Source organism: Ascaphus truei, chromosome 12, assembly GCF_040206685.1.
Source record: "Ascaphus truei isolate aAscTru1 chromosome 12, aAscTru1.hap1, whole genome shotgun sequence".
In the NCBI taxonomy this organism is placed as follows: Eukaryota; Metazoa; Chordata; class Amphibia; order Anura; family Ascaphidae; genus Ascaphus; species Ascaphus truei.
Window position 1 is genome coordinate 19,780,871 of NC_134494.1, and position 12,805 is coordinate 19,793,675.

The 12,805-nt window shown below is 39.2% G+C and overlaps 1 protein-coding gene across 1 annotated transcript in view; it reads right to left on the reverse strand.

Annotated features, from left to right (window-relative positions):
• The window catches only part of LOC142463851 (uncharacterized), a 36,509-nt gene that overhangs the window by 22,293 nt on the left and 1,411 nt on the right, over positions 1–12,805 (reverse strand). The window contains exons 3-27 of the mRNA XM_075566664.1: positions 12,337–12,384; positions 11,783–11,893; positions 11,514–11,576; positions 11,047–11,308; positions 10,064–10,178; positions 9,766–9,856; positions 9,574–9,680; positions 9,033–9,249; positions 7,873–7,998; positions 7,542–7,659; positions 6,952–7,090; positions 6,626–6,736; positions 6,418–6,487; positions 6,029–6,166; positions 5,665–5,829; positions 5,206–5,300; positions 4,725–4,851; positions 4,061–4,316; positions 3,710–3,762; positions 2,509–2,609; positions 1,988–2,139; positions 1,666–1,804; positions 1,306–1,413; positions 948–1,127; positions 168–407 (exon numbers count right to left, since the gene is read on the reverse strand). Coding sequence (XP_075422779.1) covers positions 168–407; positions 948–1,127; positions 1,306–1,413; positions 1,666–1,804; positions 1,988–2,139; positions 2,509–2,609; positions 3,710–3,762; positions 4,061–4,316; positions 4,725–4,851; positions 5,206–5,300; positions 5,665–5,829; positions 6,029–6,166; positions 6,418–6,487; positions 6,626–6,736; positions 6,952–7,090; positions 7,542–7,659; positions 7,873–7,998; positions 9,033–9,249; positions 9,574–9,680; positions 9,766–9,856; positions 10,064–10,178; positions 11,047–11,308; positions 11,514–11,576; positions 11,783–11,893; positions 12,337–12,384 — 3,332 coding nt within the window. The remainder of the gene's footprint in view (positions 1–167; positions 408–947; positions 1,128–1,305; positions 1,414–1,665; positions 1,805–1,987; positions 2,140–2,508; positions 2,610–3,709; positions 3,763–4,060; positions 4,317–4,724; positions 4,852–5,205; positions 5,301–5,664; positions 5,830–6,028; positions 6,167–6,417; positions 6,488–6,625; positions 6,737–6,951; positions 7,091–7,541; positions 7,660–7,872; positions 7,999–9,032; positions 9,250–9,573; positions 9,681–9,765; positions 9,857–10,063; positions 10,179–11,046; positions 11,309–11,513; positions 11,577–11,782; positions 11,894–12,336; positions 12,385–12,805) is intronic.

The following is a 12,805-nucleotide window of genomic DNA, read 5'->3' on the forward strand; positions in this document are numbered from 1 at the left end:
GATAACGCATTCAGGCGTCGAAAAACGGCCCATAGGGTTGCATTGCAAAGCGTTGGATATGCCATTCATTGTAAAGTGAAACGTTGGATAACGAGGACTACCTGTAGTTACATATCTATGCTTCCAGTTCTGTATGTGTCCCCATTTACATGGTGTAAATTACATACCAGAGGATGACAAGTAGAGAATGCATCACTAGTGATGATGCTGCACTGTCTCTGTGCCCATGCCTTCCTGTATGGGTTGGTAGAACAGGGATCCCGGACAGTCGCAGCATCTGGGCAGCTTGGGGAGAGTTTCCAGCTGTTACCAAATTCAATCACATCACTGACCACAGAGTGACTTCTGGTGGTAAAATCATTGACAGCATTTCCATCGTAGTTACCACAGAGCCCACAGATTTTACCCTACAAGGGGAAAAAAGGCAAAATATTAAATCTACCAGCACAGAAGTATTCCTCGTACTAGGAAACTGATATTGACAGGTCAGATAGTTCATTTTAGCCAAAAGAGCGCTATTTGTTTTTATTATTTTTCTGGAAATAGCTATTTCTCTCTTTGGGGGTCTATGCATCAACATAGAGAAAAGTGTGTTGGGAAGCACTGCTCTATTTTTTTTGGGGGGGGCACAGGGAGATAAAATGACTTGCCCAAGGTGACGACACCAGGAATTGAACCAGGTTCCCCTGCAACAATATCAGTGTCAGTCAGTGTCTTTACTCACTGAGCCACATCTGTATCATAAAATTGTACAGTAATGTTTATAGTGAAGAAAAAAGCTAAAATAGGCAAATGTCTTCAAATTTGCTTTGTGAACACTTAGAAATCTCTGAAATATTGTTTGTTCACCAATTACCTGAGAAAGTGCAGATGCAATATGCTATAATTCTCATTATGTAATCACTATTCCATCCCTGCATCACTATCTTGGTTTCACTGAGCCTTACCTGGAAACTTGGCTCCAGCTTGATAAAGATACTTGTCTTCTTGTCCCACACCACAACCAGTCCATTCAATGCTTCAATTACCATGTAGATGCCCATTTGATGCACCTTGTATGGTATATATTCTCCAACATCCCTTTTTACCACCTCAAATTTATCCTCCCCAAGTATCAGCTCATTGTTCTGGAAAAAAAATAAAATGTGATTTGAGAAGCCTTATAAGAAACAACATTTCACCTTTAAGTTATAAAGGAAGCTTGGTAATCAAAGTAATATTAAAAAAAAAATTGTAAAATGTATATCATATGTTAAAAAAAAAGGCCACTCTGTCTAAAGGGTTATGTTCACAGATAATACTTACTCCCAGAAAGATCTTAATTGATTTGGAACAGGTGGTCCCTGTGGTACCACATGGGATGTTCTCGGTGATGACTCGGAAAGTGCCTTTGGCGTCACCTTTGCAGAAGTCCTGGGATTAGAAGAACACAGGTCAAGGTTCAGAGATGTCCATACAGATACCCGTACACCAGGATGAGAAAAGTAGCTCAAAGGCGTTATGGTAGAGTAGAATATTACAGGCTTTCTCTGTTACACATTAATGACTGGATTTCACACTAGTATTTACAATGATATGTAAACCAGTTTTTTTTTAAAACTATTAAGAAATCAAATACAATATAAGTAATCTACACTTGAAGGGAAAAGAACGAGCGGCATTTACTTGAGCCAAGGTATATTCACAGTCTCCATTGAAGTTGAATCTCTTGCTGTCAAAGGTGAGGTAGTGTCCATCTCCATATACAGAACAGGTGCCCAGACACGTGTTACTGGTGCATTTCCACATTCTGTTTTTGCAGGTACTGGAGGGAAAGAAAATGGTTCTTGTGCATGAAAAAGATAAATACTGCAATCCTGTCTTACAGTGCTTTTTTTCCGCTGTAATATTTCACTTTTTTTGCCAAAGGATTCTATTACTATCTGACCTATTCTATAAATAAAAACAAATAATAATGATGTTTGGGGTGATGCCTTCTAGTTCTCACCAGGTGTTGCATTGGACTCGGATCTCAGAGCCTGGTTTGTAGACTTCATTGTTGTGTATGCATGGGCACTGTTCCTCACGCACGCAGCTTCCATTCCCATCAGCCACCAGTCCATTGGGGCACAGGCAGCCGGACACACATTGGGCACTGTACTGTTGGGCACATCAAGAAACAATGTTTTCTTTCAAAAATCAAGGAAACACATGTAGTGTGAAGAAAACATCAATTCACAGAACTCAAAATACATTTTACATTATAGTAATGTAGGTATGTTACTGATTGTGTAAGTATTGTAAAGCACCCCCTTATCAAACAATTGTTTGTGCACTCCTGGCTATAGCAGGTTTATCAGGGTGGGAGGGGGTAGTTGCTACCTTTTTTTAACAGTTGTAAGCTACTTGTCAAATGGGTAATAAGTCAGCAACTAAAGGGGGCATAAGCTAATCATTTGGGTTTGTTTAAGTTAAAAATGGGTTCTCTTAACATATAAAGAGGTTCTGCACATCTTTAGGGTAACTTACACAGTGCATGTCAAGGGTCTGGCAGCTCTTCTGGCACTCTGATCCCTTTGTGCCGGCGTTTTTGTTGGTGCAGTCAAAGTAGATCATGGGGGCATCACACACTAGAGGATAGAAGAACTAAGGTGTTTACTGGAATAAAACGCTTAGTTGAATATTCATTCATGACGAGTTACCAATTGTAAACCCATGTGAGAATTTGCAGTAGATCACTGTTGAAGGATTTGCTCAGTTTTGCACTATTGAAGAAAGAGCCTTGATATCGGCACATGAACATGCCTCATTAAAAGTACAAATTGTTTATTACTCGCTTTTCACTAGCGATTTTCTGCTACTATTTCTTCTCTGCTGAACACCAGCAGAAACTGTTGGTAGTGAGAGAACGGAGAGGGGTAGAGTGAGAGAGAAGGTGGGAGAGTAAGAGAAGGGGGGGACAGTGAGGGAAAGAAGAGTGGAGGATAGTGAGTGAGAGAAAGGAAGGGGAGGAGTGAAGGGGGTAAGAAACAGTGAAGGGAGTAAGCGAAATAAAGAGGGGGTATGTAGGGGAGGTGCAGGTGAGAAGAAAAGTATGTGGGGGAGAAGCTATTGAGGAGGTGAATGTGGGGGGAGAAGCTGGTGAGGAGGGAAGCATATGGGGAGAAGTTGGAGAGGAGGGGAGCATGTGGGGAAGAAACTGGTGAAGAAGGGATCTGAAGAGGACCTAAATAAAGTGTGTGGCCCGCGAAGCTTACCAAGCTTGCAAAGTGGCCCACCAGACAGAATAATTGCCCACCATGCTGAAGATAATTGTTTTGCTTTTTTTTATTTGTTAGATACAGGCATAACCCAAATTAACGTACGGAATGGGACCGGAGCATGAATGTAAAGTGAAAATATACTTAAAGTGAAGCACTACCTTTTTTCCACTTAACGATGCATGCACTGTACTGCAATCCTCATATACATGTATAACTGATGTAAATAACGCATTTGTAACAGGCTCTTTAGTCTCCCCGCTTGCGCACAGCTTCGGTACAGGTAGGGAGCCGGTATTGCTGTTGAGGACGTGCTGACAGGAGCATGCGCAAGCTGCCATTTGCCTATTGGACGATATGTTCTTACTCGCGAGTGTAATTAAAGTGAGTGTCCTTAAACCGGGGTGTGCCAGTATAGATGTAGAGAGTTGTTTTTGGAGAAGGTGCAAGTAAAGAAGGGATCCTTTTACCTTTCGATTGAGGTTGCTTTCCAATGCAGTCCAGTTTTCCCAGCGTGCAGGTGCTGTAATATAATACAGAATTACAATAAACATTGGTACAATAAAATATATCATCTGAAAGAGAGACTTTTTTTAATCTTAAAAAGTTAATTGCAACAACTACTATGAAGAATTCTCATAGTGGTTCCATAAAAGGCATTGACGGGAATAGTGGAGTTCAGGACTAATACAGTCACAGTAACTCTAGCCTCATAAACTATATACTGTATAACCATAACATAGAAATATACTGTACAGAAGGTTTTATTTCACTGTAATGTACATGAAATGTGGAACAGTTCCATAGACAAACTTGCTTACCATATGGCCTTATTCTCGTGGATTACTTCTCCTGGTGGTACCGCTGTTCCCTTATAGAAACAAGGACAGGAAGAAGGAAGAACACACTTTCCGCTGTCATCAAGGTAAGTTCCATTCTGACAGATGCAGCCATCAATGGGGACAAAGGATATGTCACAAGTGATGTCAGGCTCACTGAGGGAGCGGCAGGTGGGCTGGCAGGTGCTGACGACGTAGCTGTACGATAGGGACTTTGGGCAGGTTGTGGTGTATGATTCTAGGGTTTAAACATAGAGACGGGTTTAGACTATGTGCTAGATTATTTCCCAAGACACATGCACATTGTTTACTGTCTCCTACTCCTCCAGATAATTCTTAGATTAGAAGCTCTTCAAGAGGAACTCAACGTTCTTGTCAAATTGTTTCTACATTACTTGACGCACAATATATTCAGTGTGTGGTGATATGGCTAAGCTTACATGTATTTTGTTCTAGAGACACAGAGGCTAATGTTCAATCTACTTTCTAGAAAGAACAGGGCAGCATTTGCAGAGATAAGAAGATGAGATCCCTACTAGACTATAACAATATTACATGATCTCTACCCAACAAAAGAGGTTTAATTAGTCAATTGTTCTGAAAATCTGCTCTCCGTAAGTAGAACAATAATATCTCAGAAACTTACTGCAGACATTCGTTCTCCATCCCTTTAGCATGACTCCTGCCTTAGAGCAGGCATGGACGTAGGACGAGAGCGCTGCACACATGCACTCCTCACTTTTAGCACAGTTGCAAGTATCAAACATACAGTTCTGGAGAGATACAAAGACACAGACTTTATTAGAGATCTGTACATGCAGCACCTGAGAACTGACGATGTTATAACACTGTCATTAAAACCTTGCCATCTGCTGTTTTTGTTAACGCCCCAACCTGAACGCTTGTTGTATGATATAACACACACATATCCACTGGCAATGTATATATTCATCACCAACAGAAAATATAACGTGACACATTTTCCTTTCTCGTCACTGATACAACCGGTCAATAGGATTATTGAGAAAAATCTTGTTGTCCATCTTCCTTTTACCTCTCGTCAGCAAACATTCTTTCAAAAGCCGAATCAGGTTTTTAATAAAGAGGTATAGAGAGGCATATCTTACCTTCTGGTAGACAGCAGGATTCACTTTCTGATGACACTCAGCGAAGGGTCCTTTCGTGTCAGATACCATTGCGCACCAGTGTGTGGCGTATTGCTCTGTAGACAAGGCATGTTGGAGTTAGTACAACATTTACCTGGGCGGTCTACATTTATTATAAAACAAAAAAAAACATCATCGATATCTGAGAAGGAATAATAATAATGTGAATAAAATACAAAGTCTACCCATGATCTGTGATAGGGGGACAGAGAAAAATCATACACGTTTTATGTGTAAAGATAGTAAATTAATTCATATGTTCCCCCAAAAAAGAAACAATTGATCAAACTACTGTATAACTTGTTATATGCTTAATTTCACCACGTAAATGTTTTTTGCAATCTATCCCTTCCACCCTTAGCCTCTTTCCACGTGTTTGAAATGTATTTATCGCATGTTTGAATTTGAAGGCTGACCTACCATTTTCAATACTGAGTGAGCATGGATTCTCAAAGCTGTTTTTGACATTTGGACAGTCAGCCTGGGTCTTCCAGGTGTTGGCAAAGGATGAGCCAGTCCCTTCAATCACCCCACTAAGAACTCTAAAGTCATCAGCTTGAATGTTGTTGAAATTGCCACAGAGACCTGTGAATGGAGGAGCACATAGAGGTGAAATTAATTTACCTACAGAGAAACAGAGCATGAAGTCAATGCATTGTCAATACAAATTTTCAACCTCGCAATATGCTTGGCATGTCTCGGGTTATTTTTTTTAATTCATTCAGTTGCATCAAAAAACATATGTTATGGATTAAAACATGACAGTGAAAGTAAAGATCCGTACCGCAGACGTGATTCTTGAAAGATGGATCCACAGTAATATAGATCTGCATAGTAGGAACCAGCTGGATCTGAAGCTGAATGCCGATTTTAGTCTGCACAATGATGAAGAATGTTGAAGGCTTGAAGATGGTGACACTGGCTGTGGACAACAAAAAATTGTTAGGACGAGCAGCATTGTGCTAAGCTACAATTTATCTTACTTGGTGTATTACCCTGGAACCACCATTGTTACAGCTAAGAGGCCAAGTCTTTTAAATATTGGATCCAATGATTAGAGAACAGCATCTGAGATCCATTAAGATATGTGCAAAAGAAATCCTGTCTTCGGAGAGGAGCTGACTACAGTGGCCATACAGTGTCTGGCTTCCACATAGAACAGGCCCAACTTACCCGATGAGACTGGCAGCTGGGTGTAGATTGAGTTCACAAAGATACTGCCACCAGATTTAATGTAGATAAGCTGGTGAGATAGAGTAAAATAATGGTGTAAGGTAGAGGAATAAAAACTGTGCCAAACAAAAGGATTGAGTGACCGTTATTGTTAGTTTACTTGTAGCTAAAGCATTATAGATCTCACTCTGCTTCCTGGTGCACTTACATCCTTTCCATCATTCAAATTGAGGGTGATACTCTTTAAACATGTCTCAGTGTTTGTCAAGCCGCATTGGCGCAGTTCTCCCAGAACGCTGAATTTGTTTCCGTCACAGGTCTGAATAAAAGGAATGAAACAAAATGAATGGCCATCAAGTCTAAGAAGTGACATGCTTGTCCTTAAAGAATATAAGTTGTCCAACATATAAAGGGTCAGAAAATGCCCTGCACCACCAGTACAAAAAAAAATTAAGAATTTAGTCTGCTTGTCTTATCGTTGGACAGTTTATAGTCTTGATCTCTTAGAACATCAAAATATTATCATCTGCTTACCTTTGAGAGCACATAGCTGCAGTCTCCATGGAAGGTGTAACGAGTAGCATCAAAGGAGGTGATATGAGATCCTCCCTCGATGGCACAGGTCCCCATGCAAGCTTTTTCAACACAGATCCATTTCCCTCCAGAACAGGTGCTAGAGATAAATATTAGTATTATGGCAGGAATTTACTGACATTGCTTCATAGTTATTTATTTTCTTATAAAAAGGGAAATATACTGTAATGTTGTTGTGGGAGAATAGGATCTAGAAATCCCTCAAATTGTGGTTCCACATAACGTATAAGCAATGCCAAGTGTGGTTAGGTATGAAATTAATAGGAAGCCCTCAACGATTGTTGAATTGCCATGCTGTCTTTCCTACGCAATGGGATGCAGTTGGTCTACATTGTTCTATGCCAAAGCATCGGCACTCATTCTACCAATAGAATAGAGCCAATTCCAAAAGGCGCCATTGGTAAGTCACAAAAGAAATGAAATAATACTATCTAAAAGCTTGGGAAGGCCGGATGTAGGCGACAAAATTACTTCTACTATTTCTAGGGATGGGTTCAGACTACTCAAATAAAAAGGCAAAGACAGTTTACCATGATTGGCATTGGGCAGAATATCCCTTGCCTGCCTTATAGACTTCTCCATTGTATGTACAAGAGCACTGATGCTTGGGGACACAGCCAGAGTTGTTGATGTCATCAAATACGGTTCCTGCAACATAAAAGAACGTAGATAATGTCACACAAATGTTTAAAGGAAAATTATAATGTATATCGCTTAACTATTCACATCATTTGATGTTTTTTATTTGAACCTCAGAAACATGTGAAGTATTTGCAATTTTACATGAGCTTTTGAAACCAAAAATGTAACCTGTTTATAATCATCTGCAATCAGTTGTTTTAGTGTCAGAGAAAACGTTACCTGCAGGACAGAAGCACCCATCAATGCAATGGTTCTCACAGACCAGTGAGCGCTCAGAGTTGGAGCAGGTGTTTGGACATGCGCTCCCACATTCATTGTACTCCATGTTGTAATTACATTTTAAAGCTGGAATAAACAAATAAAAATACCTTTTGATGTTTCTTTGTGTAAGCTGTAGACCCCACATGAAGCTGTTTAACTTTGTAAGACCGTATCTATAATTCCTACAGCATACTCTGCATGTTCTATAAACTAGAGACTTATTACTTTAATGCCGGATTCCCCAACGTACCAATTTGGGGTTTTACACAGCAATCCAGTGTTTACTGCCATCGACTTCAATGGCAGTTAACGCCAAGTGGGTCTATGCATCAATGTAGAGAAAAATGTGTTTTGACGCACTGCTCTGTGTTTTTAAACAGAGTTGCGGCACATGAAAGACATAAGCCACTATAGCTGCAGCCTGGCAGATTCTTTGTTCCAAATACAATGGAAAGAGAATGACGCAAAGAGACCCGAGATTAGGATATACAGTATCTCATGATAATATGTGCACCATGTAATTCCTCCCCTACAGTCACTCCCCAAGTTGCTAACTACTGTAGGGCAGTTGGGACAAAAGTAGAGCAAAGTACTTTGATATGTACTGTAAGTACAAGATGAAAATGTACAGGTTTCTCACCGCAATTACCTTGATACATAGAGATATACCAAATAAGTAAACATGGGAAGGATGTTGATCCAGGGAGTAATCTGACTGCCAATATTTGTGGTCAGGAAGGAATTTATTTTTCCCCTTATGAGATATCATTAGATGAAATGTCACTGTTTTTTTTTTTTTTGTTATCCTTCCTCTGGATCAATATACTTGAAATACTCATATAGGATAAGTAGCTGTCATCTAAATTTAGCATACAATAGGTTGAACTTGATGGACGAATGTCTTTTTAAAACTTCATCTATATAACTATGTTGCCCTAGATAAGGGTACCATACCCACATCAGCATTTAGTGAATCTCCCGCTTCCTGTGGTGTGTTATAGAATTCATAATACAGTAAATATAATACCACAAAATATCCAATAAATAGAAATAATGTCATTGTCTACCGGTCTTCTATAGACAGATGAGTAATGAGATTAAGGATCTGTATAACTCACGGCACAGTTTGGAGGTTCTCCAGTTACTAGGGCTCCCTCCGGCATGAGCGCACTGACGTGAGTACTCAGTGAAGGTGTTACACAGGCAGAAGCCAGATGCATTCCCTGCACATCGACACAAGTCCTGCACGCAAGCGTCTATGTAGAGAGCTGGATCCACAATCCGGTTACAGGGTAAAAATGCGGAGTTGGTCAGGATCACCTCACATAATCTCCTCTGTTAAATAATTTACACAAGAAGGATAAGGTGAGGACATTGTTACGAGAGCAGGAAAATATAATATGGGAGCACAACAGTAAAAGTTAACAGACCAGTCAATTATAGCAAGATCTAGTCTACAACCATGTCCTATTCCAAAATATATTGTCACATACTGTTCTTCAACTTCAAGCTTTGAGGGAGTTTTGCCTCATTTGCAAAGGGGGGAAATTGAGCTTTGTACCACTGATATAATGGGGAATTGGAAATACTGTTAAATAGAATTGAATGTTGTGATTATTCACAAATAGACTCTGTACAGTATGATACTGTTATACTTACAGAGTCTGTACAGTTGTTTTGGGGGGCCACGGTCAGATCTTGACACATTTCTGTCGGTCCATTCATCTTCTGCATGTTCCCATACTGAATGTCACTCATTTTCACTTCTGCAAGAAACCACATACAGTAGCTGTTAGTTTCCTTGATGATTATTTATATGCTTTCTCAAACCCAACATGGAAATTGTCTTACTGTTTGTAATAAATTCATTGAAAATTGGAATTCCATTGAAGTCCCCACAAAGACCACAGGTCTGGTTGGCAAATTTCTTATCCAGTTCCAACTAAAAGAAGAAAAGAACGTTTAATAAAATGATGCCCCATTGCATTATGATAAGACATATTATAGCTCATCATGACTACTTAGGATATTTCACTGCATACAAAGTGTCATGAAAATCAAGATACAAGTTTGTTTTTCAGGAAGGAACAGCAGGGGATAGTTTGGTACAGCACTGGATTCCATTGGCATGGTATTTGGTGACAGTTACCAAGATGGACTCATCTTCATTCCACATAAATTCCAGGCCCAATTTGGAAATGACTCTGATGTATATTCCACTCCTATCCACCTGGACTCCTGAGAAAGTGTATGGCAGCTGTATCCTGTGAAGGAATAACAACATGATTTCAGAAAAAAGAGTAATACAACATATTTACCATTCATAACTATATTTTATGCTATCTTAAGCAATAACACGTTGAATGCTAATGAGAGAACATATATATATTCATAAAGAAATGTTAGTGCTCTTTAAACTTCTTTTCCCAGAGGTACGAATGAGTATTGTAATGCAATTTAAAATGATTTTATTTCATAGGAAAATAACAATGTGAACATTTAAGTACAGTATAGCATCTGTACCATATTTGTATTACCTTAGCCTAAAGGTAAGGGTAGGTGTGAAATATTGCATTTAGTTGCTTAGACACCTGGCAAGGGCAGATAGCCTACCAAAGGGGTCTTCAACTACTGTAGTTCTGCAAATGGTGAAATCAGAAAAACATGTAGAAATTGAAGGGCCACGTGCTGATTGTAATGTAATTTTAGGTGCATTTAAAGATTAACAAATTATTATATTTCAACCTTTTGCAAGCTTTTATCATCTGTACCATATGCATTAACATTACATTAACTCACAAGTGAGTTTCTCTGCACGTACTGTAGCTGTCTAAACAACTAGTATGAAATTAGAAGTATCCAAAGTAGGAGTTATTTGGCCACGAAAATCGCTCTGGGATGTACAGTAGTTACAGGTGAATCAAAACCGTGTCTGTTGAAGAAGACGTCACTTCATTCGCAATAGAGGGTAGATCCTAAACAAAGGTGAATAAATCGCCTTTGGGACCCCTGTCCTTTTTGTATGTCATGGTTAACATTTCTCAACAGTCACCAACACAAAAGTGGTCCACTTCTCATCCACTATTTGCACAATTAGATGAGTGGCACACTAAATAACAAGAAGCAACTCACGGGTGGCCATTGAAGGTAATTTTGTCACTGGTCAATTCAATAGAGGTTCCGTCGATCTTCATAATGATGTGACTGATGGTGGGAAGGTTCTTCACAATGGAACGCCTGATCTGAATGTTAAATTCTTCAAAGTTGCTTTTGCAGTTTGAAGCAAACAAGTAGTTGCATTTCCCCGGGTAGTGGAAGATGTCTCCATCGAATGTCTTGTAGTAGGAGTTACCCCAGGTACTACAAACTCGTCCATTGTGAGCAGTCGCACTCTCTGTAAGTCAAACAGTTGATCCTTAGAAAGTGTCCCTTATATCCCTCTGAATCATATGGTGGCACATGCATGAAGGTGGAATCTATAGTAGCTCCTAATAACCTTTGCGTTTGATCCACAAATTATTTCATTATTTGTTTATTAGTTTCTTATTCAGCTACAGTATCTCACATCCCTATCCTCTACCACGCCTAAACTCACTTACTTCTTATTACTGGAGCTGTTGTCGGTGCAATAAACGTCAGCTTTGAAGCTTCTGCAGGTTTATCTGCAGATAGAACATAGCAAATTAGGTGAGAACACATTTCCCATAAAATCCAAACACTAAACTTTTGTAAATGCTAGAGTTGAAAATAGTAACCATCCATGATGGCTATCGGAAAGGAGGAGGAGGAGTTTAGGGTTAGGATTCAAGGATGGTCCATCAAGACAAAAATGGAAACCAAAAGAAGAAAAACAAAACTGTCAACTTACTTTTGTCATAATCATTTCGTTGCTGATGATACCACGAGTTGTCAGCCTGCTCCACTTCTTCAGCAGCTTGAAATTCGTCATCTTGACTGTCATCGTAATAGTCATCATCACCTTTGGAGTGGGAGATTTCTATTAGAGATTTCTATTTGGGAGTGCTAATGAAGCTGTTATTGCACTCATTAACGTGTTGTGTTAACACTAGCGCGTTCTTTAACAGCTGTTCAGTTCAAAACAATGCCTAGCAGTTCAAAACAATGACTAAGGAGATAGCAACTGATGCCTTATTTACAGTATTATTTAGGGTGTTATTTCTCGATAAAGCGGGTAATAGCATCTGCTATATCTGTTTATTGCGAAAAAACAATGTTGCTTCCATGTAAGGACAGAAGTCATGTTTTCGTTGCGTTGCACAATTTTGGTTTATAATTTGTTGCAATGTATTCTTTAAACTGGAAAAAAATTGTTTTAATACAAGTTACAGTTAAGTACTAGTTGAATTTAAATGAACACATTTTGAAACCTAAATAGCACAGATAGACTTAAAGTGCACAAACCATAATCATCATTGTTCACAGCAGGATGTCCAGACACAAACTTTTGACCTGTAAGGAGAAAGGGACACAAATTCAAGCCCCCATATTGCAAATTTACAAGATCCAAACTCTCACTTTCCAAAGGCTCTCTCATAATAAAAACTTACAATCAGCAACTCACTGCATGCAAAATGTGTTGATTAGAATTGGTGCAAGACCATTAGTGCAGAATTGGAGATCATCAAACTTATGGTGCAGATCAAATGTCTTGGATGACCACAAATAAAGCATAATTGTGACTTATTTCCAGAATCCTTATATAGCATATCTGCTAGACTGTAATTATATCATTAAACTTGAAGCACCTGGCACGTATTTTTAATTTGGGCAAATATTGTATTCCACAGGTAATTGTGGAAAAGTATGAACATCTGTTCAAACCAATCTATCTGCACAATGGTAAGACTTTCCTTGTCCCTATCTGTAATAG